The sequence below is a fragment of the Manis pentadactyla genome, chromosome 15 (assembly GCF_030020395.1).
Source record: "Manis pentadactyla isolate mManPen7 chromosome 15, mManPen7.hap1, whole genome shotgun sequence".
Classification (NCBI taxonomy): Eukaryota; Metazoa; Chordata; class Mammalia; order Pholidota; family Manidae; genus Manis; species Manis pentadactyla.
In genome coordinates, this window is record NC_080033.1 from 59171529 (window position 1) to 59199076 (window position 27548).

The 27548-nt window shown below is 46.0% G+C and overlaps 1 protein-coding gene across 1 annotated transcript; it reads left to right on the plus strand.

The window, feature by feature from the left end:
* Window positions 1–289: 289 nt before the first annotated feature.
* On the plus strand, window positions 290–26125 carry PMFBP1 (polyamine modulated factor 1 binding protein 1). The gene is made up of 17 exons (XM_036897568.2): window positions 290–532; window positions 3559–3780; window positions 5587–5757; window positions 6571–6681; window positions 9051–9177; window positions 9258–9415; window positions 10838–11078; window positions 13377–13566; window positions 14004–14157; window positions 14747–14914; window positions 15160–15297; window positions 19195–19359; window positions 19886–20053; window positions 20335–20502; window positions 21398–21501; window positions 22099–22173; window positions 24327–26125. Exons 1-17 carry the CDS (start codon window positions 326–328, stop codon window positions 24652–24654), a joined length of 2895 nt encoding a protein of 964 aa, XP_036753463.2. The 5' UTR covers window positions 290–325; the 3' UTR covers window positions 24655–26125.
* Window positions 26126–27548: the final 1423 nt, after the last annotated feature.

Consider the following 27548-nt stretch of genomic DNA (forward strand, 5'->3'; position numbering starts at 1 on the left):
TAATAGTAGGAAAGAATTGTTGTTGTTTCCCTTCTTTTAAATCCTTCTTACAGAGTGAGATACAACGGGATATTTCCTTGTGAATACAGTGAAATGTTTCCTAAGTGTCCTGTAGGTGAAAAGATAAAAGAATGTGGATAATAAATAAATAAATAAATAAATATGTGTATATATATGAAAGTAATAAATAAATGGATGTGAATGGTCGAACAAATGAAAAAAATCAAAGGACGAAGGCACGCTTGGTGACCATCTAAAACCTTTCCTGTATATCCCACCTCAAATGCAGAACAAGAAAGAAGTGTCAGCATTCGAAGAGTCGCCGATGGAGCTTGAGCCCAGTAGACAGTGTCACCTGAGACAACTCCAACAGCTCAAGAAAAAATTGCTGGCCCTTCAGCAAGAGCTGGAGCTCCACACGGAGGAGCTGCAGACGTCTTACCGCTCTCTCCTGCAGTATCAGTCCGTCCTAGAGAAGCAGGCTTCCGGCCTGGACCTTCTCCACTGTCACTGCAAACTGAAACAAGATGAGGTATAGACAGAAAAACTATGGACATGTCCCATATGCCTATGTACCTACAGAAATCAGGCCAACCCTACCAGAAAGCAAACTTAAACCTATAGGGAGGAGAGTTTTGCAACATCTTGAGTGGGTTTTTATCAACTTTCCTGCTTTAATTCTTGATCTTTTTGAAGCTGAGTAGAGGGAACTAAGCAGAATGGCCTAATTGAGTGAGAACTCCAGTATTAATGTGGGGTATGTGGTACATGTGTGAAGTGGGGTGGGGGTGTAGGTCCATCATCTCATTACAATTGCAATTTAAATGCAAAAGACTCTAAGTCTCTGAGGGTTATACAAAAGCTCTAAGGGCCATTAAAAGAACCATTTTTAGAAAAATCAGGTTTTGATAATATATAAATTTCTGGCACTTGCACAGTTGATAAGATAACCAGACATTTAGTCTGAGCCAGTCATTGAAAACACAGGATTGGTCACCTTTTTTGGACTGGAGTTGTTTAGATCCTGTAGATTTAGTTTTAACTATATTCTGGACATTCATTTCTATGCCTATCCCAGGGTCGTATTTTTTAAACCAAAGAGTAGCATCTTTGTGGAATCCCAAGTAAACTCCAAGACCAAAGCTGTAGAACTTAAACCCGTTGAGCAGTGGAGGTCCTGGCAGCAGTGAAACTGTGGTTTCTAACTGATGGAACAGGCAGACTTCCCTGGCATGTTCTTCCTTTGTCTTTAAAGATAAAACTCCAAGGATTGTCTTGGAAGGGGGTGGTGTTTAAAGACTAACTCCAGGGCGTTTATGAGGGGCCTTAAAGAACGTAGAATTTTTCTTAAGGGAATATTATGGTCAATGAGAATTTGCTGAAAAGGATTGAAAGGGAAAGGAATAAAGAAAGGTTATTGTACAAAATATAATCTGGAACAAAGCCTGTGAGCATAAACCATGATTTAATAAACTAATGCAGGGCTACATTAAAACTGGCTGGTTCATTATGACTTAAACAAGTGTCCAGCCTAAATGAGTTGGCGTTCTGTTCAGCTGAATATAATAGAAAACCTCGAAGTAATAGTGGCTTAAATAAGATAGTTTATTTCTATGATATATGAAAGGTCAGAGATAGGTGGCCTTGGACTGTTATGGTAAATGTATGTGTCATCAGGTACCTGGGATCCTACCTTTGATTCTGCCCTCATCAGCTCAAGGCTTCCTTTTCTAGGTGACCTAAGGTGGTTGCCAGAGCTCCAACCATCACATTCTTGTTCCAAATAGTCACGATGGGGGCAGGGAGCAGGTGGGGAAAGAAGGGCACACTCCTCCCTCTTAAGGACACTTTCCAGAAGTCCACACACTTTCACTTACATATCATTAGCCAGAGTTAGTCACATGGCCACAGGTAGTTCCTAAGAAGCCTAAGAAAAGTAGTGTCTTAGTGAAGTGCACACTGTCCCAAATAAAGTCAAGGTTCTCTTATTAAGGAAGAAGAGGAAAATTGATGTGGGTTTTAGCAAGAAGCAGTCACTGACACACATTCCAAACAGGAAAGCATTGGAAAAATCACTTTGGGCCTTCTACCAAGCTACCCCTATACTTTGTTTTACAGAAGCATAGAACTTTGGTCTGAGGTTGGGTTTCCTAACAGCAGGCCCTAAGACAAGAGATGATAAGTAGTTAATTCAGAAGGTGATCCTAGGAAGCGTGGTGAGAGAGTGAGGAAGTGAATCCAAGAAGGGCAGGAAGCCCACAGAGAAAATCACTATTAATATCACTACTGTGGGCACTGGGGTTCAGTCCCTCCGGAGAACTCTGGGAGACAGCGTAGAACATGCTCCGTGATCCGGCCAACCACCCCAGTCACTGGCGAGGGCTGCACCTGAAGGCATTAACTCCCAGGACTTGTAACCTGTCTTACTCTTCTGCTTGAGTGGGCTCCTGGGGCCCGTGCATCCCTCAGGCAGAGTTAAAGATGCCTGTGGTTGGGATGGGTTTAGCCTGCAAAGGAATGGTGAGGGCCAAGGGGATATGAGTGGGCTGCTGACAGCTTCTGTTATAAACAATTGAATATGAAATATCCCTTTCCTCTTCTGCTTACCTACTAAATACCTCAAACTAAAGGAGCCTTTCTTAGAAGAATCTCAAATGCCAGGCAGCAAGTATAATTAGCTTGAACCAATACAAGGTGTTCTATCCGAATTCTACACTGAACTGTTCAAACCAAAATGAATCCTTCCTCAACCACCCTCCCACTAACTCCGTCAATACATGTAATTCAAGCCATACGATTTAGTACACGCAACAATATATAGTTGTTTGCTAATTTTAAATCGTATCTTCCCAAAAAGGTAGAAGTTTGTAAACTCTTTGAGGGAGACCCCATGCGTTCTAGGTATACATATCCCCTCAGCACCCAAGGCATTGCTCACGAGCGTTCAATTAATATCTGTCAGTCGGTTGACTAATTGGTTAGGAAAAAAAGGAATGTAAAAGGCTCATGCAACTCCTAAAGGAACTGTGGTCATGCTCCCCCACTCTCTCCAGGGAACTTTGCTAACATGTACCTGTGGCCACGAGGGGCTCTACCTTTTCTAAATTAGACCTCTAGAGGATACCTAGAGAAGAAAGAATACTGGCATTGCAAGCCTTTTAAAAAATGGAGCTATACGAACAAATTCATTCCTATTAATCAACTAACAAGTCTTTGTCGAGTTCCTCATACATGCTGGACAGACCCCTTCCGCACTCACTTGAATAATGTGTTGGGAATCTTCCCCAGCCTTTTCCTATACAGTTACATATATAAACAGGTAATGGTCTGTGCCTTTAAGAAGTTTACCATTGGAAGAGGACAATCTTCTTTTTTTTATTTCTAATCATTAATATTCTGATATATATTGTCTCTTTTTAGATCTGTGTTGGGTCTATTCTGTGCATCTGGGTTTCTAGTTAAGATACAAGACTCTTCGGCCGGGGGGTCCTAAAGCCACATCCTTTCCTCATCAGATGCTTCCACGGGTTCAATGCGGTTTCATTCCCCCATCAACAGGTGATTCTCTATGAGGAGGAAATGGGAAATCACAATGAGAACGCAGGGGAGAAGCTCCGTTTGGCACAGGAGCAACTTGCCTTGGCGGGGGACAAGATCATCTCCCTAGAAAGGAGCTTAAACCTCTACAGAGGCAAATACCAGACTTCTCTGAGCAACACTGAGTTACTGGAGTGCCAGGTGAAGATGCTGGAGGGGGAGCTCAACGTGATCATCAGTCAGGTAGGACTTGAACCCGGCCACTCAGGCCCGGAGCACCAGCAGGTGGGCCCCCAGGTGGGAGTCGCTGTGCTGTAAACAAGAGCCCACAGTGCTCCAGGTGGTCCCCGTGACAGTCACAGCCCCCTCCAGCCCAGCCCAGCCCTGCAGCCACATGTCATTCCTTCCCTGGGATTTTGGAGCCTCAGCTTTGAGCTTCCAGCCTTCGCATCTCCATTAATATAGCTCCTTAGGAATTTTGAGGTCCTTAATATAAAGAGCCAGCATTTCAAATAAGGCAGAAAGTGAATTACCAGGTGAGCTCTCAAATTTTCTGCGTTCTCATGGGGTTTGGCAGGTGGCTCTTTTAGGTCATGAGACTCATGCAAACCATAACTTCAGGATCAAACAGAAGGAAGACATGAAACATAGCAAAAAAGAGCCAAAATGCCTGAATTTGTTTTTCGTTTAATTGCTTTTTTAAATTACATTGGTAATACAACGATGCAGGCTCTCTAGACAGAATTATGGGGATTGAATATGGAAGTCCACCTTCAGCCTCCTCCATCCCAACCTCCTCCCCTTATGCCCTCACTTGAATAATGTATTGCAAATCTTCCCCAACCTTTTCCTATACAGTTACATATATAAATGGTTAGCGTTTTCCTTTTAGAAAAATGATCCATTTTATAAATGTCATTCTACACCTTGCTTTTTAAATCTTGACAGTTCCTTTTAGTTACTACCTTGTACTCTGCAGTATGGCTGAACCGTCTACTGACCTGTTTGTCTATTACAAACAAGCTGTAATGAACATTCTTACTTTTATGGAGTGTTTTCCTGAAGTGGGATTGCTGGGTCAAAGGGTGTGTTTATCTTTAATGTTTAAAGATACTTCTAAACAGAATATCAAAAACTTCTACCAGTCTACACTTTTATCAATAATAATAACTTCTATGAACTCAAGCTACACATATACCAGAATGGGTACTCAAAGATTAAAGTGCAAAAATATTTATTTCAGCTTCATCTTAGAACAACAACCTTGGAAACAGCCTATATTCCCATCAGTAGGAGACTGGATAAACACACTTAAAAGAACAAAATATAAGCACATGTAACATGGGCAAATTTCTAAGACATCTTGTTGAGTGAAGAAAATTAATTTTTATGTCTTAAAAAGACAACATAATATTACCTTCCTTCTATGGATTAATTTATATATATGTAAGTGTGTAGATAAAGTTCTAGAAGGATATGTACTAATTGCCATTCCTGCAAGTATGGGCTTGGAGGTGGAGGTCAAAGAGAAATTTGACTTGCCTATAACATTACAATGGTTTAGAAAGATAATACATATATATACATGTATTACTTGTGTGATTTGAATAAGAGAAGAGTTAGATAAATCTACAAAAAAATATGAAAAACATCCTAAATTGTCCAGTGAAAATGCAATGTACAGAAAAATGTGTAGAAGACTTTTATTTGCATAGGTATATACATATGTATATATGCATATACAAATATGCATAAAATATCCCTGGAAGGATACCAAAAAACTGGTAGCACATACTGTCACAGAGGAGGGGACTGCAGTCATGGGACATCAAAATGAAGATGCATCAGTATATTCTCTTGTGAGCTGTTTGAACTTTCTATCACGTGTTTGCAGTTGTCAATTTTTTTCTTTTGTTCAAGAAGCTATGATTTACATAAATGAACATAAACTTTTAGAAAACAGGTCTAGAGATTTTCCATGCTCATGGCATTCTGAAGTTAACTCAACAATTATGAACAAAATCAACCCATTATTTTTAAATATCCCAGGAGCCCAAGAACAAGGGAGATCACTCAAAGGTGCATATATACACTTCTCCCTGCATGACTCAAGAGCACCAGGTGACCCTGAAACGACTGACTGAAGTCTGGCAAAAGGTCTCTGAGCAGGATGATCTAATCCAGGAACTTCGAAACAAGCTAGCCTGCAGTAACGCTTTGGTAAGTATCTTCTTCTAGGACATTTTCCTGAGAGACGGAAAATAAAGCCAGAGGGAAAGAAAGGAGGGAAAAACTAAGAGTCGCCTATAGATATCCATATTGTGGAACAATATGCAGCCAAGAAAAGGATCAAGCAAATCTGTAACGGCTGTATGGAAGGATGTTTGTGGCGTATTCTCGAGAAAAGGTTGCAGAATCTTATATATAGTTTGTTTTTGCTTTTTAAAGTCTTTGATCATACCATAGAAGTATATGCTATAAATTGCAAACAGTGCCTCCCACCCCTTAGTAAAATGAGGGGGCGGGGAATAAGTGGAGAGGAGATTCCACTTTTCATTTTTGATGCTTGGATTTTATTTGAATTATTTTCAACAACCAAGAACAAATATGTCATATTTTTTTCATTTTCAAAAAAAAGTACACACACATTAACCACTTCATAAAAAACTTGCTTCTTTAATTCTTGAACTTTGAATCCCATCCTCTGACAGAGTAGGTACATCTTTCCATCACAGCCCCCAAAGAACCTTCTTCTGACTCATAAACTGGATCGCACAGAGACAGAGGGAGGGAGGGAGTCCAAAATGAGGACACTGACTGACTCCAGACAAACCACCGTCTGTGCCTTCCTGAACCGTGACATGAGATTGAGAATATAATTTCTTCTCGGTACTAACCCCACAGGAAGTGTGCGGTGAAGTATATAATACTGCAACAGGCTTAGGCTGAGAAAGGAGTGCCCCACAGAAATAGTGCTCGGTATGAGCACATTACGCTGATCCGCCAGCATAACTGGGCTGGGCTCGTTTGCAGGTTCTGGAGCGGGAAGAGGCTTTGATAAAATTACAAGCCGACTTCACTTCCTACACAGTGACCCACAGACATCCTCCTACCTCCTCAGAAGATTGTGAAGACATCAAAAAGGTGTGAGAACTCTTGCTTATTAGTGCCTGGTGGGGACTGGCCAAGTTGGGTTTGATTCTGGGTTTTCTTGCTTATTTTTTATTTTTATACTTTCCTATATATTTTATTCCAGTTGGCCCTGTCACAAGGATAATATATAATGTATGCTGAGCCCCACTGAGTGTGTCTGATGACATTTGGTTTTGGCATTGAATTTTGGAATTGGACCTGCCTCTAATCCACTTCCGACAGTTGGCTTACTAGATTCAAAAGGAATCCTCCTGCTTAGGCTTTCTAGTTTCTAGTTGGAGTTGAGAAGTAACAAATGCATGAAGATTATTAGTTCAAATTCACTCCCTTTTTTGAAAACTCAATGTTTTCAAAATGCAAAGCCATCTCAAAAGTTGATTCAATAGTGAATGAGCATTTAAACCATGGAAACAAATAAGCAGGATTTGACCTACTAGGTTAGGTCCCCTCCTAAGTGAGTCATGCCTGAACTTGAAGTCCAAGGCAAAGCCAGCCAGATGAGGCCCCACTGAGGGCAGGCCACCAATTCTGAAGTAGCAAAGGCAGGAGGCAGAGAGAGTAGCAACACATACAAGCTCTCCAGTGCGCCCTCTAGTTGGGGAGCAGAGACTCTTTAGGAACTTTAGAGACTAAAGAACAGACGCTCGCCAGGAATTTCTGATGCCAGAAAGTTTGAATGAATGAAGGATCAATATTGAACTGTGGTGTTCCTCCTTGGACATCTGTATAGGATACATAAAATGGCAGGGAAAGGTGTGTTCTGTGTTTTGGGGAAGTCTATGTCATTTAAAGGCCAGTTCCTGTCATTCACATCCTGACCTACAGCAGGGTCTCATGACACTCCATTTTTTGTGGGGTGGTGAGGCACCTGAAAAACGTCCTTATTTCTCCCTTACTCTTAATTTCTTTTATAGTGGTTAAAAAAACACATAAAATTAAATTTACCATCTTAACCACTTTGAAGTGTATTGTTCGGTCATGTTCAGTATATTCACATTGTTGTGCAACATCTTCATCTTGCAAAACTGAAACTTTATATCCATAGAACACTAATTCCTCTTTTTTTTTTAAATGACACAGACTTCCCCCAAAAAACAGAACACACCTTTCCCTGCCATTTTATGTATCCTACATGATGCCTTTATTGTGACCTGGATAGTCTATTGGGAATGGAACTACCCCCATCACAGTCCATGCCAGCAGTCCTCTGCCCCCTCAGCTGGCCTGACATAGAGGGGCCTTTGAGTCCCTGCAGGGCCCACTCCTGGGTCACAGGGTGAATGCCTGCCTATCTCCAGCTGTCCCACTGTCCTCACGCCACCGCCCCCTTCCCTGGCAGCTCTCAGGGCGCATGACTGTCTCTCCCCAGCATCCCTGGAAGCCCTGACGACTAACTGCTCCTCCTTGGCCACATGCCCCTGCCTTCTCTCAGCCGTGGCCCGTTCTCTCCTTCAGGGGAGAGGCCAAAGCTGTGGCCCAGGGACCACAAGCCCACACGATGTGGTCACCCACTGCCTTTCTCAGCTCTTCTCCTCCTCCTCTCTCCACCCCTCGCTGCCCTCTCGCCATACGGCTCTCTCCCAGAGCCTGGTCACTGGCGAGACCCCCGTCTGCAGATACCCACAGCATGGCTCACTCCCACACCTCCAGCGGGTGGCTGCTTAGAGGCACCTTCCCAGGGAGGCCACCACTCCATCCTATTCAAAACTGCAACATCCACCCCCACCCCCACCCCCTGTGCCTCCATCCCCTTTGTGCTGTGCTGTTCTTCCATAGCACTTACCAAGTCTGAACCTTTCCTCTAAGTCACCACTTATTATGCTCTTGGTCTATCTCGTCCCACTAGCAGGTCAGCTCCAACACAAGGGGGCAAGGATTTGTATCTCTGCTTTTTGATCCACTGTCCCCAGCACCTAGGACCATGCCTGGCACACAGTAGGTCCTCCATCCATGACCAGGGACTATTTCAGGGAGAAACGGAGTGGCTCCTTTTGTGCTCATTCTGTGTGAGCGTGATAAGGCTGACATATCCTTTTTTTAAATTATTCTCTTCTAAATAATTTTAATTGAGATATAATTGACATACCATAAATTTCACCATTTAAAGTGTACAATTCAGTGGTTTTAATGCATGCACAAAGCTGAGCAACCATGACCACTGATTTCAGAACATTTTCATCACTCCAAAAAGAGCACCTGGATGTGTGGGCAGTCACACCCCCTCCTCCCTCTCCCAGCCCTTGGCAACCACCCCTCTACTTTCTGTCTCAGGGATCTGCCAATCCTGGGCATTGGGCGTCTGGAAAAGCATTTTCCCCCCACCGTCCTCATTCCGCCCCGCTCTCCTTCCGTCTGCCCAGATACTGAAGCACTTGCAGGAGCAGAAAGACAGCCAGTGCCTGCACGTGGAGGAGTACCAGCACCTGGTGAAGGACTTGCGCCTGGAGCTGGAAGCTGTGTCCGAACAGAAGAAGAGCATCATGAAGGGTAGACCGCAGGCTGGGGTGCAGCGGAGCGGAGGGGCGGCAGGAAGCCTGAGCTCTTCACTCTGTCTCATTCTGCTGCAGACGTGATGAAGCTGGAGCTGGACCTGCACGGGCTGCGGGAGGAGACATCTGCCTACGTGGAGAGGAAGGATAAGGAGGCGGCCATCCTGCAGCAGCGGCTGCAGGAGCTGCAGATGGAGTTCACAGAGACCCAGAAGCTTGGTTTGAAGAAAGACAAGGTAGGGTGAGCTCCCTGGCTGGAACTGCCAACAGGGCGGGCGTGAGGCCAGAGCGTGGCGGGAGGGGCTTCTGCCGTTCTGCACTATGATTGCTTGGGGAGCAGCAACATAGATGCAATGAGACTACGCGTTCTTCAGGCCCAGAGGCGATTCTGAGCACTTCCTTGGTATTTCTCTTAGTGCATAATAAATAAACTGTCATCGACCAGGGACCTTCATAGAGATGCTGACTGCAGAAGAAAGAGGTTCTTCCCCAACCCCACAAGATAGTTCAGGACACACACACACACCTTACATTGTTCTCTGATGCTCTTGTTTACGCTTGAGAGTGGAAGGAAATGTTATGAAATAATGTGAATTTCAATTTTTTTTTTATTACAAACATCTTAGGAATATGTAAATCAGGCAGTTTGAAAATATTAACGGAGCTGTGCTCTAGAGGATTTGTAGTTGCCAACATAAATCAAGGTCCTAGAAAAGCCTAGAAATAGAACCAAGGATAGAAAGATTGTGAAAGCAGGGCAAGCTTGTGTAGTCTGTACTGTCCAAGTCTCAGCTTTTATCAGAGATTGATCGACTGGCTGATCACATTCAAACCTCCCATTTCAAGGGCCAGAAGTGACCCACCAGTCAAAATGGAAGTATTTGGAGAGATGGTGACAAGAAGCAAGGAGTCTATATAAACAATTTCAAGTCGTTCATGTATTCACTCAACAGATCTTTTTGAGCTCCTATGAAATGCCAAGCACCATTCTTGGCATTAAGAATATAATAACATGCAATATACTCTACTTTCATGGAGCTTACGTTCTAGTGGTGGAGACAGACAATAAACAAATAGCAAAACTAATGTATAATATAATGTCAAGAACTGATAAATTCCTAAAACAACTTGGTGGCTGTTTTACACAGGTTGGTCAGGGAAGGCCCCTTTGATAAAGAGACTTCTGGACAGAGATTTGAATGGAGTGAGCGAACTACCCAGGCAGAGGTCTTGAGGAGGAATATTCCAGGCAGAGGGAGTAGCAAGTGCAAGAGCCCTCAGGTGTGACTCTGCTTAGAGCGCTCCAGGAGGCCAGCTGGAGCAGAGGGCAGAGGGTGGGAGTGGCAAGAGGTGAGGTGAGACCAGATCACAGGCATCGCAGGAGGTCTTGTGAGGACTTTGGCCTTTTTCTAAGTGAGACAGAGCCAGTGAAGACTTTCAAGCAGATGCATAACAAGATCTGAATCGCACATTTGCAGGCCCCCCCTCTGACTGCTGCCTTGAGAATAGCCTGAGGGGAGGCAGGGAGAAAAAGTAGGAGGCTATTGCAATATCCCGGCAAGAGGATGGGCTGGAAGAGGCCTCAAGACAACCTCTGACTCGACTCCACCTGGCAACTGCTCAGGCCTTTACCAGCATTAATGCTTTGTTCTCCTCAGCGCCTCCAAGAGAAGGCTGAAATGCTGCATGAGCTAGAGAAGGAACTGGCACAGGTTCAGGACACCCTCATGAAAAAAGAGGTAGAGCTGGATAAGCAGCAACGCGTGGCAACGGAACTGGAACTCACCATTCAGGAGGCGAAGCAGAATGACTGCAGGGCAGAGTGTGGAGCCATGCGAACTGAGCTCCAGCTGCTGCAGGACTGTCTCCGAGATGCCAGACAGCAGCAGAGACTGGCTGGTGAGCCCCTAGCAAGCGCTGTGCCCACCACACTTCTGACCCATGGGACAAGAGCAGCCCCCTTCTTTCTCCAAAGGGCCACTTCCCTCCCCTTTCTCCAACTTCTCGCTCCAAACCATCTCAGGATCCCACGCTGCAGAGCAGTTAGGACTGCCCTTCACTCCTCCCCAGCCTCACCTTCTCTCTGCAGGCTCCACCACATGGCAGGAGCTCAGCTGGGAAAGTGAACCGTGAACTCCCATGCCCACTGCTTTCTCAGATGAAGACCCTTCCCTCGCCGTGGCGAGGACAGGGCTCCACACTCTGCTGTTTGGCACCACATTCCTCTCCATCTTCTCTAGGACCTTCATCACAGCATTCACCTCTTCCTTCCCTGGTTTTTAACACTCTCTCTCTGTTTTGATTTTTTTTTTTCCCTTTGCCTCCAAATACAAATCTCTTCTGTGCAGCTGGCCCCTCTGCTGAAATGGCTTTCTCAGAGGTCACAAGGACTTCTTGCCCTTGGATGTGGGGTTTCTTTGAAGGGGTAATAAAAATGTTCTGGAATTAGATATTGGTGATGGTTGCACACCTTTGTGAGTATGCCAGAAGCCACTGAACTGTACACTTTCAAAGGGTAAATTTTATGTTATGTGGGTGATACATCAATTTGGGAAAATTCCTTCCTTCCTGACTGTCTTGCCTGAGGCTTTCAGCCCCTGGCAAGTTCACCATGGATTTGGTGAGACCTAGAAATGACCATGGAACATTCTTAGGGTAAAAAAGGGTTTATACCCATTTTATTCTCATAGCAGTAGGCCAAGCCCTAGAATCACGCCTGCATCCAGCAGTTTGCAGGTCTATCACCCACCTCTGTCTCTGCCTCCAGCCAAAGCCATGGGCAGAGCCCTTCATATAGTGACTCAGTCAATAATAGCTCATTGCCTAGGGTGTGGAAGCAGTAGCCTAGCAGCAGGCCAGTTACATCATCAAGTAGTTTAGGGTCAGGTGGGGATCCTGGCCACAGGAACTTCCATTACCCACACTGACCCTCCTTTAACCCTCTGTGTGTCTCTCTGCCTTTGGCCTCTCACACCTCAACTGTTGTTTCTTAGCTTTGGAGACAAAAGAGGTCCCTTGTTCTTCCACAGATCTCACCCATGTTGCCTCTTTGCCCTCCTGCCCTGACAGTGGCTGTCCATCCCCAAACCTTTGCCCTCCCCCTTCTCCCCTCCCTCCACACTCATTCTTCAGTGAGTGATTTGCTTCCTTGTAGCTGCATTTCTCTGCAGATGACCCCACACCTAGAGGCTGGCCTGACTCTTCTCACCTGTGGCATAATCTTTAGAGACTAGCTCCATCTGGGCGCCTCTCCTTCCCCTTGCATTCAACATTCCCAAAGCTGAGCCTCTTCCCTTCCCTATCTAAAAAAAAAAAATCCCCCTCTCTTCCTCCAAAGTGCATCATTATTTAGATAGTGACACCATCTTTCTTCCAGTTTCCCAGGCAGAAAAAATGGACAGGAGCAAGACTGAAAGTAGAAGCAATGCACTCTGGGGCCGTATTTGGCCTAAAGAAGCTCCAGGAAGCAACTTATTTGGGTGTTTTTCCCTTCACACCCAGGAGAGGCAAGGCAATGAAAAGATGCTGCAGGAAGTCTTCCTCCGTTCCGATCCATTCCAGCTTTCCTAAAGCACTCTTTCTTTTATGTCAGGCACCTACTCAGGAACCCACTAAATTAAGTCTAAACATTTCTCTCGGGCTTTCAGAGTCCTGCAGAGCCTCTTCTCATCCATGCACCCACTCATGATCTCCGGGAGCTTCTCCCCATGCTCCTTTCCAAGGACACCGGTCTCTTCCCGTCCTCTTCCCACACACCGTGTCCCTCCATAAGCCCTTCTCCAGCTGTTCTTACCCACACTGACCTTCCTTGCTGAGTTCAGTCAGCCCAGGTTTAACATTCCCATGTTCTCTAGGCAGGTGGGCTGGCGATGTTCCCTGTGCTAGACTCTGAACTCCGTGAGGGTCAGGATTTGTCTCTAATGATGGGATGAGTCACACAAGAGATACTGAGCAATTTCTACCAATTTGCTTAATTTTAGTCAAGAAGAAATCCATGGCTGGGGCAGGAAAGCAGTTGAAGACAGATCATTTAACAGAGCTCCTAATGAAATGGAGAGAAATGAGGATAGATTGGACATGGAAATAGGTCACAAAAGGAAGGAACTGACTTTTTAACTGGTCTTGCTTGAGAGTCTGATCCTCACACATAATCCCTCCTCACGTGGACATGCCCCTGGCTTGTCCTGTCTTTTGCAGCTCATCAACTAGCTCAATATAAAGAAGAGGCCATCCTGGCCCAGAGGAACCTGGAGAATTCCCAGAGGAAACTGCAAAGCTGCCTCTTCCTGGAGAAGCAGAAGACAGACACCATCCAGGAGCTACAGAGAGACCTTCGGAAGCTGCAGAAGGATTCCCTGATGGCCAAAGAGGAACTCGCACCCAGCAGGTACCAGAGCTTCCTCTACAGACATAGGCTCTGCCCCCGGGGAGCCCAGGACAGCAAGCCCCAGGTGGCCGGCTCCCTCCGCCAACACCCACGGAAGTCCACTGCGGGGAAGTTGGGGCTCCTATGGCCAGGATCCTCACTGAACTTAAACCACCTGATGATGTAACTGGCCTGTCGCCAGGCTACTGCTTCCACACCTTTAGGCAAATAAGCTATTATTGCGCTATATAGAGAGCTCGGCCCAGTGCCCTGGGCGGAGGCAGAGACGCTAGTGCTCCACCTACCACCGGGAGAACAAGCCGGGTAATAAACCCTTTCACCCCTAAGAACGTTTTATTGTCATTTACTTTGGTCACACTGAATCCATAGTGAACTTGCTGGGGGCTGAAACCCACTGGCAAGACATCCACTCTCCTGTGGTTCCCCTTTTGCTTTAGGAAACGGATAGAGGAACTGACATCAGAACTCTCTGAGGCCCTCAGGAAGCTTGAAAATTCTGACAAAGAAAAGAGGCAGCTTCAGAAGACAGTGGCTGAGCAGGATATAAAACTGAATGACCTGCTAGATCATTTAAAACTCATTCAGCACCAGGTAAAGAGGGCAAAGGCACCAGCTCAAGCATTTGCTCTACGTAAGATTAAACATATCAGGCTTTATTTGGGAAGACAACACCACCGATCCATTGCAGACTAATTGTCCAGAATTTGGGTTAGAATGCTAAGCCAACAGTCAGCTCCAGCTCCCCCAGTAAACATTTCCAAGGGCTATGCTTAAAAGCGAAAGACTGTGTCGTTTTTTCCTAGGATTCAAAAGCTATCCTTGTCAGTCAATTTAAAGTCTTTGATCACTGAGCTATTCCTTTTGTGCTTTTCTAAGATTTTTTAAAACTTTACTCAAAGAGGTTTTTATGTGGAAAGATTTGGTGAGCAGCGGGAGAGAAGCTTGCCGCTTTGGGAACTGGATCTATGAATAAAATAAGTTGGGTTCTCTAACTGAACAAAGGAAAAAATGTTGCTGAACATCAGAAGAAATTTTTTCATAATCTATGCTAAGCAAAAACAGAGTTGCCCCCTATTTGTTTCAGCAATTCCCTGTGTAAAATTATCTGGATGATTCCCCCAACACTCACAAAAAATATACAGTCTGAGCCTGCCTTTCAGGCCAGTTTTTATTTTCTCAGAACAGGGAGCAAGCCTGCACCAAAAGCCATCTGGAAGATGAACTTAAGGACGTAACAAGGTTACTGGAGGAGAAACGGGAGCAGGTGAAAAAGTGCAAAGAACAGGAGAAGTTGCTGGAGGAAAAGCTTGAAGTGCTCCGGCAGGAAGGAAAAAGGAAAGAAAAGCTGGTGAGAAGGAGAGTATGGGAAGGGTCAGGGGCGTGAGCCCAGAGCCGGGCATGAGCCCAGCGGGGAGGCCGTGGGTGCGCAGCTCAGGGGTAGAGGGAGGCAGGGCAAAAAAGGGACGAGAAGAAGAGAGAAAAGCCTGAGGTGACCCAGTGGGCTAGACAGGGGGGTTAGGGGGCAGGGGCAGGCTTCTGCAGGTGCCAGAGGTCATGCCTCTTCTCTGGGCTTTGTTCTTTAATGGAGGGCAGTCAAAGGAGAATTTGAGAAATCTGGAAGAGGAAAACAAGAAGCTGAAAGTACAGTTAAAGCAATATTCTACACAACTGGATTCCTCTCTCACCAGACAAAACACCTCCCAGCAAGTCATTCAAGAACTAAATAATAAGGTGAGTAGACAGAAACCCCAAGGGGGTGAGAATCTTAAGCCCTGTGGCCCCTGACCTGAAGTTGGCACCTGTTTCAGAACTGCAGCCAACTGCCCAGCCCACGTTTATCCTCTGGCGACTGCAGCTCCACTTCTCTCCTCCAAGTGGGGTAACCCATTGCTCAGCCAAAGAAATGTTTCTTCACATGTGGAAGGTCATATTTAATACCTGGTGGAGTTTCCAAAATATCTGGGTTTTGGTATCAAGTCTTCCAGTGTTGCATTTTAGATCACATTGAGTGAGTGCATTATCTGGGGCAATTTGCTAAAGAATACTTCTGAAAGTCATCCTAAAGCACCAAAAGGGGATGGGAAGGGAGACTGGTATTTTTTATTACACAAAGATGACAAAAAGGAGTAAATGGCATCTAGCATAAGTTCACTGTGCTTAAATTCAATCATTTATTGACTATCTACTTATGTCCTTTACATGCTTCACTCCCAACAAAAAGTACATTGCTAGGATCCTCAGTTTACAGAGCTAAGGCTCAAAGTGACTAATGGGTAAGTGATGAGATGGACCAGTGTTTGAATCTGGATCATCTGACTCTAACACCTAGCCTCTTTCCTCTTCATCATGAATGGTAATACTCTCCCCAGCGGAATACATTCCATCTATCTGGGCAAGAAACAAATACAGTGTCTCAATAGGTGGTCTCTTGGGTTACAAGTGAGACAGTAAATAGTCTGGATTCCTTCATAATTTAAAAAGAAACAAAAGCTAACCTTAAAATATTATGACTCATCTAAGAACAGCACTGCCCAATAGAACTTTCTGCAATGATGGAAAAGTTCTATATTAGAGCTATCTAATATTATATCCACTAGCCCCATGCAGCTGTTGAGCACTTGGAACATGGTTTAGTATGACTAAGGAGTTGAACTTTTAATTTTAATATTAACTAATTTTAGCCTGATTTAAATGTAAATAGCTTCATGTGTTTAGTGGCTACCATATTAGCCTCAAAACGGACATTTCTGGAGTTTTGTCCTCCAGAGATATAAATCTCCCTTTTGGTATGATTCAGAGTTAAGGTCTGAGTCACTCAGATCCCTAAGGAACCTCTCTGAATATAAAGGATACTACCTAAGTATTTAATATAGGCCCTGTTATTGCATTTGCAAAAAAAAAAAAAAAAAAAAAAAGATAGCCATATAACTATAGAAGTAAAAGCACTAATTTCAGAATTCCTTTGATGGGACTCAGGAAGCTAGATGGTTCTGTGTTTGTGTAAAGCATGTTCAACCTTTTAAAAGCATACCCCACATATAGTAGACTTGTTGAATCAATTGAAACAGCCATTAGAAAGAAGCTTAGTTTTGCATCCTAAAATGGATTTCCTTTTATCAATACTCCACAGCTCAATTTTGAAAGTTCCCACCTGTAGTCAAGGCAATATATATTGAGATCCTTTCTATTTCTTTGATTCTAGGACATTTTTCCACTATATTTTATAATTAATAACTTAATAATAAGAAAGCTGATTTATTTTTATTTATTTACACTATATTTGGATATCTTATTGAACTCACAAACAATAATAGTTTTTCAGATACTTCTCATGGATTGTCTAGGTAGATGGTTATATTGTTACTAAGAAATAATTTTCTAAACCTTTGTAATATTTATTATTTCATTTTTCTTGCCTTATTGCATTGGACAGTACCTACAGTATAGCATACAACAGTAGCATTCTTTTCTTGCTTTTAGCATTAATGGAATCCATCTGTTTCAGTATGATGTTCCCTATAATGGGGTAAATAAAATTAATTAATTGATCCTCATTTTGACTCACCTTTGCATTCCTAGTATGAGGACTGACTGTATTCTTTTAATAAAATACTTGGAATGTGCTAAGAAGTGAGATGTGGCCTGTATGACTGAAGGATAGTAATGAAGGAGGATATTGGTATAGGATGAGAGTAGAAAAATAGGTAAGGGAAGACATTGTGGCCTCCTTTAAGAAATTTGGTTTTTATTCTAAGATCAATGGAAAGACATTGATGAGATTTCCTCAAAGGGGCAGGAAGGTAATTTGTTCTTATTTAAGTTTTTCAAAATATAACTTTGAATAATATGTGAAGTGAATTGGGAAGAGGGGTAGGTTTGGAAGTGAGGAAACCAGTTAGGAGGCTATTATTATCCAAGCTAGAGTAATGTAAGTGGAGAGAGAAGCTAGCAAAGACAGGATGTGTTTTGGCAGTAGAACTGACCAGACTAACTGATAGAATGAATATGAGAGAAAGCAATGAATCAAGGATGACTTAGTGGAACTCACCTATAAAGCCATCTATGCCTAATGCCTTTGGCAAGAGAAAGAGTAGATCTTTATGAGACCTTTTATTAAAACTACTCAGATTCTTTAATTTACATATGAATATATAGATAAATAGGTTTTTTGTATCTTTCTCCAATCTAAACCACTCATGTTAGAGAAATTTAAAATAAAGCTTCCATTTCAGCTTCTAGCATCACTGTGATTTTTTTTCACCACTCTTCTTTTTAGTATTTCACCTCTAAGATAACATTTCTCAGGCCACCAATTATCAAGAGTTTATAGTCAATTGTAATTTCTCCAGTGACTCCCCTGGTTGACTGGGCAGACTCAGTTGGCTCCTTGTTTTTCAGAAGTCCCCAGAAAAGATGCACTTCTATTTCTAGAAGGCAAAACTATTCTGGCTTTAGGAACAGTTTCACTCCCACAGCATGTAAACATAGGGTCAGAAGTACAATCTAACACTTCTCATCTCACTAATTTCTAGGGTCAAAGATACTAAAAATTCCATCTGAAAAAGTAATAAACTTCAAGCACTGGGCAAAAGAAAACCCAAAAGATTGTGTTTCTGTGTGTATATCCACATGGAGGATGCAGGTATACTAAATACCAAAGAGAAGAAGTCAGGCCTATGAATTTCTAAGGTCTCCCTCATGCTTCCAGACTTAGAGGTAGATCTCTGTCCTATACTTAGAGTATATAATAAGATGGCTAATTACTTAGCATGTTCATGATCATAACTCACAGCTATACAGTGATTATACCTGAAGCCCTTTTTACATACATAATCTCATTTGATCTTCACAAAAACTCTGTAAAACAGTTGAAAGTATCTCAATTTGCAGAAGAGGAAACTGAGGCTCACAGAGATTAAGTAAATGACTGAACAGTCATTACTTTATCTAGATCCTCTAACTCCAGATCTTAATTCCTTTTAACTACATGATGTGTACGCACTAAGTTTAAGACACAGGCTTCAGTTTTCAAACACACTTCTGTCAGAACTATGTGTCCAATGCATTCCTAATTCCAAACAATGCCCAGTGCTATATTTCATTGTCAGAAAAAAAGAATTTAATATTTACTGAGCACCTATTACGTGCCATGCCCTGTGCCACAGATGGTGGGGACCCAGCGATGAAGAAAGCACACACAGTCCCACTTTCATGGTGCAGCAAGTCTAGTGAATAAGGGCAAGAACTAAGTAAGGTATAATACCCACGATGGAAATGTTGTATCGTGTCTCCTAACCTAGACTTGGATTCCAGATCTTTATCAAACACTGCAGAGCCTGTGAAAGGACTGTTGGTGTACTTGATACAACACGGCCCAGTACTTCCAGTACTCCTTTTAGTTGGGGTACATGCTAACTAGAAAGGGGACTGTGGGGAGAGGGATGCAGTAGAGCCTGGAAAGGCAGGCTTCCTTCCTTTTACAACAGTGAGCTAAGGACGTGGGCATTATCACAGACTGCTCTGCGACAATACAGACAGAAGAGGGCCCAGCTCTTGTCCATGTCCTGCAGACTTAGGGAATGCCTCTATAGCCATGAACTTTGACAGGGATGTTCCTCCTCCCTAAAGATATCCCAGCAGAAGGAGACTTTAGTGAGTCTGCAGGTCCAGCTGGACAAGAGTCTGCAGAAAGAGAAGGAATGTCTCCAGACCATGGTCAGTAAAGAAGCCTATGAGGAGCTGTCCCGGAAGTCAGCTGCCTGCCGAGATGACCTGACCCAAGCCCTGGAGAAGGTGAGCTATGCCTTCTCATTTGCTTCCGGCAAAGATGTCCAAGTAGCGTGAGGGGTGCAGGAGCTGATCCCCTGCATGACCGGCTGTCACCAGAGCCATGTGCAAACCCCTTGATGGGCTGGGATGTCCTTCCAGAGACGGGTCTGCTTCCTCTTCGTGAGGCTTGCTTGGGGGGAGGTACAGAGATGAAGGCCAAATCTAAGTCGTTCTGCCCGTGCATGACCCAGGAGCAAGGTTTTCCCAAAACCTGGACTGTCAGGGAAATACATGCCCCGTCCCTGTGCTGATCATGCCTGACTGATCAGTTCATAAGATTGGAAAGAGAGGAGATGGGGAGGGGAAAGAGGATGCAGAAGGCAACCTCTGTCACTTCCCACCCGGCTCAGGGACGCTAGGCAAGGTGAGCAGGTGTCTGTGCCGCTCCTGGTGGAGGACAGGGGGACTGGAACACTTCTCCATTCAGGACTCAGCTGAAGGGCCCAAAGGGCTCTGACGGCCACTCTCATGCCCTTTGTCTTTATGGAAGCTCGATCATTCGACCTCGGAGACAAAGAGCCTGCACCGAAGCTTGACACAGGCCCAAGAGAGGAAAGGTCAGCTGGAAGGTGAAATCGTGGTTTATGAGGAGAGGATGAAGTGGCTCAACGTGGAATTGAAAAAACTGCAGGGCTTCCATGAGCAGAGTGAGCTAGAGGTGGGCAGCAGCCAGGGGCTCAGGCTGCCTTTCTGTTCCGGCTCCCCAGGGTCTCCTCTTGCTCCCAGAACTCTGTAGCGCCGGGCCAACCCCTTGGCTACACGGCGCCCTTCACTCCCGGCTCGGGGAGCGTCGGGCCCGGGCGGCGGTGATCAGAGCGGGGGCGCCCTCTGCCGGCTACTAGAAACCCAACACCCCCGAAGAGCCTCCTGAAGCCGAGGCCGCGTCCCCGGCCGCGCGGGCCCCCGCGGGCTCTCCCGCCTCACTCTGCGCCCCGACAGGTGCGCGCCTTCGACCGGAAGCTGGAGTTGATGAGCGGCCAGGTGCTGCAGTGGCAGAAGCAGCACCAGGGCGACCTCCGGATGCTGGCGGCCAAGGAGGAGCAGCTCAGGGCCTTTCAGGAGGAGATGGCCGCCCTGAAGGACAGCCTCCTCGCGGACGAGCGGGAGGTGGGCGCTCTCCGCTGCCCGTCCCTTCCGGGGCCCCGCCAGCGATCCCACGACCCCCGATGCCGGGCAGGCCCGGACCCCGGAGCACTCCAAATGAAGGAACAGAGAACAGAGGGAACGCCCCTGGTTAGAGCCCGGGGCCCGGCCCTGCGGCGCATCCCCGACCGTCCAGGTGCCGGGCAGGCCCTCATGAGGGGCCGGGGTCCCGGAACAAGGAAAGGACACCTGCCCTGTTCAGTACGAAGCAGCAGCTGGTGCTCTGGGGCCACGGTGGCTATCGCCACCCATCTTCCTGTGGCTTTGCTGATGGAGATACTGAGCAAGGCAAAGGCCCGTTGCTGAGAAGAAAGTGCCAGCTCCCACCCAGTCAGACACACCAGCTGCCCCTTAGATACTCCGCCAGGCACCCCCCTTCAGAACCCATCTGACTTACCCTGCAGTGAAATCGGTTAAGGGCCCTTTTCCATGCCCCTTGCCTAGCTGCCTGAGCAGTGAAGTTCATGGCAGAAGGCTGCAGGATACCGTGGGGTGGCCACAGGGCCTTTGCTCAAATTAGAAAAAAGACATCCCTTCCTCAAGATAATTTTTCTTCCACCTGTTAAAAAATTGGCTTAACACATTGCTTTTTTAGAACAAAACATTCTAATGCCTTTGCCCAAAGGTCATTATAAGGTTTTGAGTCTAAATGGTGTCTATTCAGAGATGTCACCTGTGTGTGTGTGCCACCAGCACTGCTAGAGATAGCGGTCCCGCTGTGACAGTTCCAGCTCTTGTCTGGGGTTAGGCAGCAGTGTCGATGTTTCTTGACATTGGAAAAGAGGCCTGATTGGGAAGAAGGGAGGTGACTGACCTGTTCTCCCGCCCCTTACCATCTCATTTTCTTCTTGTCCCAAAGCCCCGTTGCATGCCCCAGCATTCTGTACCCAAAGACACCTGTAAGCTGCCCAGAGACAATCATCAGATTATGTCCGACATGGAGCAATGGGCAAAAGAGCAGAAGTAAGTGAGGAAGAAAAAAGGAAGGTGGTGTCCCAAGGCCTGGGCTGAGCTGGTAACAGCACATGTGCCAAAGGGTAGTGTCTCTGTTTCTCTCTCTCTCTCTCTCTCACACACACACACACACACACACACTCACACACACACACACACACACACACACACACACACACACACACACACACACTGCCCTCCTGGGAAGTGGATCGTCTCCCCATACTCAAGGTTTGGGAATAAGATGAAGGGGCCTCGACTCTTCGGGCAGGGTCAGAAAGCCCTGCTGACTTAGAAATGGAATAGCTTCCAGACAGAGGGGATGCTTCACTGTGGGTCACATTTCCTCTTCCCAGCCTGGAATCCAGCTTCACTGCCTGGATCCCTGGAAGTCACCTAGGATCACAGTGATTTTGCATAGTAGTTGAGTATGGACTTAAGTACCTCCTAACCGCCAGGGGCTAGGAAGGCTCTAGCGCTGGGGACTGGGTGATGCGTGGGGGTCTGGGGCCCAGTGAAGCCAGGGCACCAACGTCCTGTTCAGCCAGCTCGTGCTCTTGCTCATGGGAATCTGGGAACTCTTTTCTCTTGTGGGTTTTCTTACAGGATCGCCAATGAGAAACTAGGAAACAAGCTCCATGAACAGGTCAAATATATCGCCAAGCTGTCTGGTGAAAAGGAGTAAGTCATCCCACACCACCTTGGCTGCTGCTTGGGCCCCAGGAGAGGCCTGGGACTTTGGAAAGCCCCTGCGTCCTGAATCTGCATCTATGTGACCTTGGGCAGAACACTTTACCTCTTTGGGCCTTAGTTCCCTCACCAACAATACAAAAGGGGGCTAATTGCCTCTGTGGCCCTTCCCACTGTCACCTTCTGTGAAGCTGAGGTCCCAACTGCTGAAAAGGAAACAGGCCCTGAAAGGCAGCGTGACTCCGTGAGGGCAGGGCTGTAGCTGCTGTAACAAAGAGCACTCCCAATGAGGGCGCATAGAGCAGAGGGAGCACCCCTAGGAGGGGCGCAGTCCGGCGTGGGGGGTCCCTCCGTCCCACAGGGTCACGTGGGGACCTAGGTTCCCTGTGCTTTTGCCCCACCCTCAAAGCTGTGTTGGCAGAGAATGCGGTGTGGGGGAGTGCTGGAAGGTGGGCAACAGAGGTGAAGGCACAGAACTAAAACAGCCTTCTGAGAGGGGTAGGAACGGGGTACCACGAGCTCTAGGGCAGCGCTTCCCAAGCCTGTGTCAGAGAGCCCTTAGGAAACGACCACACTTGCTTGGCCCACTGAGCAGGCCTGGGATGGGATTACTTGTGATGGTTGGCCAAGCAGGGGCTGCCCCAACCCCTGCCCCAAGGGCTGAGGGCATCGGTATCTCGACGCACCTTGAACCCATTTGTGCAGCCGCAGTTGGAAAGTTCTATTCTAGCTTTGACCTTAGGAGGGCGGCCGAGCTGAAGGAGCAACAAGATCGCTGGAATCAGGAGGCCAGGGAACAGAGAGGTCAGGACTTGGATCTGAAGAGCAGGATGCTGAAGGCATCAGGGATGCTGATGGGCGCAGGCCGGAGAGGGTGGCAGGGGGCAGGGAAGGAGGGCGCGGCAGGGACCCCATCCCCAGGCCAGGGGCTGTGGTGTCTGGCCGTGGCATGAGAGGCTGCAGGGGGAGGGGTGCCTTCAATGCTGGCCAGGCTTATAGAAACCAAGAGGGCAAACATTTGCCAAAAGAAGTTGGAGGCGAATTCTGTATTTGATTTCCTCTGTAAAGACCATGAAATTTTTTACTAGGACAAAAATATTTTCTGAAAGGGATCAACTGAAAGAGAATTTGTCAGAATCTAAAGGTAACAGAGAATTTGAGGCTTTTTCTTATATTGTGCCAAGTTCCAGAAAGTTCTGTCTCCCAAAGAACTTATTCTTCAGTTTGTTTGAACCTATTTGAAGGAAAACTATCTTTGAATAGTGATATTTATTGTTAACTAATATTTATTGTTCACACATGGGAGGCACTGTTCTAAGAGCTTTACGTGTATTAACTTACTTAACCTTCATGAGACCCCCTGGGTTCAGTGCCATTATGATCCCCAGTTCTGTATGAATAAAAAGGAACTCAGAGGCTGAGCAAGTTGCCCGCGGTCTCACAACTAGTAAACGGCACACACAGAACTCCGACTCGGGGAAGTCTGGCTCCAGAGCCGCAGTCACCCACTGCCCTCAACGTCGGTTCAGGGAAATACAAGCATCGGTATTAATAGCTGCCATTTATTGAGCCACAGAAGACATGTTACCTGCTCTTTCCTTCACCCACATAGCAGCCACCATCTCCTCATCCATAAAATGGGGATGTTGCTTATCCAAGCTCTCAGCAGAGCCAGGATCCCCTTTTGGTAAAGGGAAGCAGAAAAACGTGAGCCTTGGTATGGGACCTGGGTGAGGGCATTTCTGAGGTGTGGCCATGAGAAACCAAGCTCCTAGGATCAGAGTTGTTCGTTACAGCCTCTGGCTCTTCAAATCGAATTTCTAACAGTGGTCAAGATATATCTTTATGTGAATCCCAGAAGGCAGATCAAATTGTCCCCATAGCATAAGAAAATAGGCCCTGAGAGGACAAAACACAGTGGCTCAGGTGTACTGGCTCTAGGTCCGCGCCAACCCCAGGCCTGGGCTTCATTCCGGGGACACACATAGGGCCCCGTTTCCATGGAGCATGTGAGCACCAGCTCTGGAGGGACTGGATGTCCAGGGCCCTCCTTCCTGTGGCACCCCTTTATCTGTCCTTCCTGGTGGGGAGCAAGGAGCTGGAGCAGCCTGGGTACCCACCTGTCCTTCCCTCTCCTTCCACAGCCACCTCCTCAGTGTAGTGGTCCATCTGCAGCAGGAAAATAAGCAGCTGAAGAATGAGATAGAGGAGAAGCTGAGAGCCGGAAACCCAAAGTCGCACACCAAAGCCCCGGGCCCGGGCGGAACAGGGTCCGCACACAAGGGGAAACCGTGCACCACCTCAGGCTGGAGGGGGACATCTCTGGACGTGGGCCAGAGGTCTTGGGAGGTCACCAAGTTTGTCGGTATGCCCCACTGCTCAGGTATGTCTGCCATTTGTCTTTTTGCTGCTTCCTATAATGTCATCTTAGTCCTAGGGGTCAAAAAAATCATAATAATGACAGCCCAATAATACTTTCCAAGAGATCACTGGATTGGAAAACCAAATAGGGTTAAAAAAAGCAGATCTTTCGCTTAGTTCCTCTGGACCAGAGATCAGTGTTTGCTCATCTGTAGAGGGAGGAGACAAATGAATTAGGCTCGTTCTGATCTGAGAACCCTTGACAACACCCAGGTACCTCAAAACGCAGACCTATCCCTACCCAATACCCAGGTCCTTTGGGACATGTGGGACAAGGGGGACACAGGCAGGACAGGCATCTTCCTTCCATGACATGTCCTGGAAACCCCACAAGCGCCCCGTCCCCTGCCCAGCCTGAGGCCACAGCTCCCTGTTCTGCCACCTACAGACTCTATGTTACTCCTGAGGGAAGAATTCACCCCACCACAGAGCTGCCTGGCCGGGAGGCCAGTCCTTGAGGAAGTGGCCTCCTTAATTCCCCCACAAATCAAGCCTGTGATTTCCTGTTCCTTCAGCTTCCTCGTATTGATAGAATCAGCGCCCTGCCCTGAGCACCATTTCCACCACATTTTTCAGAGGACAGTGAGTTCCCATCCCTCTCTTGACTTGGATTAACTTTTACGGGCATACATCAAGGTCTCAGCCTATTTTGCAAGATGCTAACATTTCATTGAGTTTTGTCCACTTCCTGCAGTGGAGTGAGGCTTGGAACCATACTACCATCTCCGGGCCCAAACCCTAAAATAAAGACATGAGCAGAGCAATCCTGGTGAGCTCTTGGTGACTTGCAGACATCTCTGCCCCTCACGCCCCCAGCAGCACATTCATTCCTGTTTTCTCTGGATTCTGAAAGACAAGGGGCTCTTCCACACGTACAGGGAAGCCATCATCCCCAAAGCAAGCTTCTAGATTAGTTTTTAAACCAACAAGAGATCATTAGCTCCTTTTTCATCCTTTCTGCCTCTAAAATTTAAGAAGGAAAACATCTAAAAACCTCAAAAAGAAAGTAATCCTGAGACCCAAAAGAAAGGAAGATAAATAAGTGATACATTTCCCAAATGCGGAAGGAGAAAGAGCCATCTGCTTTCTCCTTGGTCCCCATATTACATTGCCCCTTTTAACAATTTTATTTTTCTCCCCAGCTAGCTCGATACAAGTACAATTCCATTATAACAAATTCCAAGGACAACTAAACTATTTACTTCTGGTAGGATTTTGTTAAACTGAGTAATGTCTAGAATTTATATTCCTAATCTGTAGGAAATTGAAATAGCTACTAAGGTAAAATAAGAGAAAGAAATGAAAGGGCTTGCATTTGGAAAGGGAGTTGGAGGACCAGAAAAGTGAAAGAAACCCACTAGTTGGTAATGATTCTTAAATATTCTTGCTTCCCTCCCCAGCCAACAAAAGGTAAGAAAATTCCCTGCTAATAGCAACATGTCACATAAGATGTCCCTGCCAGGGCTTGGGAAGGGGAAATTCCAGGTGTGCCATGTGAGTCAGAGTGAAGGGCATTTCTAGTAGTTTCTGTTGTGATGGTTGTGTACGTTCTTTTGACTATGTTCTCCCATTTGGTTTCGAGTAAGGATATTATTTTCTAGAGAAAACAAAGAGTAAAGAATCTGTACTAATGAAACAGCTTCCTAGTTCTAGCCTGTGGGCTCATTTATTCTAGCAAAAGTTCAACGTCATTAAAATCCCCAGCACAATCCACTCAGAAGGCATTTTGTCTCTATAATTTACAAAAAGGTTTAAGATTTTTAGCCAAAGTGACAACAGTGGGATTCTTGGAATGTTGTACACTTTCAAGCTTGTCTTCCACTTCCCATTGGGTGATTACAGCGGAGCAAAGCAGGCATTGAGTTACAGGAGCAAAGGGGCAGCAGAGCCAGAAAAACAATGTCACCCAGCCAGCTGGCCTTTGAGCCCAGCTAGGCAGGTGACCTGACCGAGGAGAGGGGCTGGGCTCCGAGAAATGTAGTTTCTCTGAAGATAAGAGAACCGGCAGGGAAGCTGAGTTGGTGCCTGCTTAGAACTCTTTAAGAAACAACCAAAGGAGTTCCTTAAGAAGTAGTTTGAACAACTGAATAGTCTCTGGATGATACTATAATGGTGGATACATGTCATTATACATTTGTCCAAACCCATCCAATGTACAATATCAAGAGTGAACCCTGATGTAAACTATAGGCTCTGTAGGACAATGATGTTGTCAATGTAGGTTCATCAATTTAAACAAATGAAACCACTTTGGTGGGAGATGTTGATGGTGGGAGACGTTGATGGTGGGGGAGGCTGGGTGTCGGGAGGAAGGGAGTATGTGGGAGATCTCTGTATCTCCTGCTCAATTTCGCTGTGCGCCTAAAACTGCTCTTAAAAAAATTACAAAAAAGTAAAAGGAAATGCTCATGAAGCTAGGACTTAACCAAGGGGATTATAAAAAAAAAAGTAAGTGCTTTGGCCACCCAGTGGGAAGGTGTCACTGAGATTCTGGTGGCTGGGCCCACAGAACCCTTTGTGGCAGACCCTCTTCTACCCACCCAGAGTATAATTCTTCTCCCCCTGAACTAAAGGAACCCAGAGCAAACAGCAGCCACCTCAGCCCACCTCCTTACTAAAGGGGAGGGAGAGCAACGTGCAACCACCACGTTGCCACTTAGGCACTTGTCTTTTGAGCTTTCTCTGTGTGGCCCAACTGAGGGGGAAGCTTCCTGCCATAGACAGGGCCTGGCAAGCCAGCTCTGGGGCCCCTAGAATGAGCCTGCTGTTTCTAAGGTGTCTAAAGTACCCTATTACTGTCAACGAGGCATTCAAGGATAAATGCAAATGACTGAGAGCTAAGCAGGGGACCCCTGTAAAGACACCCAGTTCAACAGCCTCAGTGTTCCCTCACACCGTGAAGCCTGATAGCCATTTCAAGGCCATTGTCACAGAAATGATTTTGT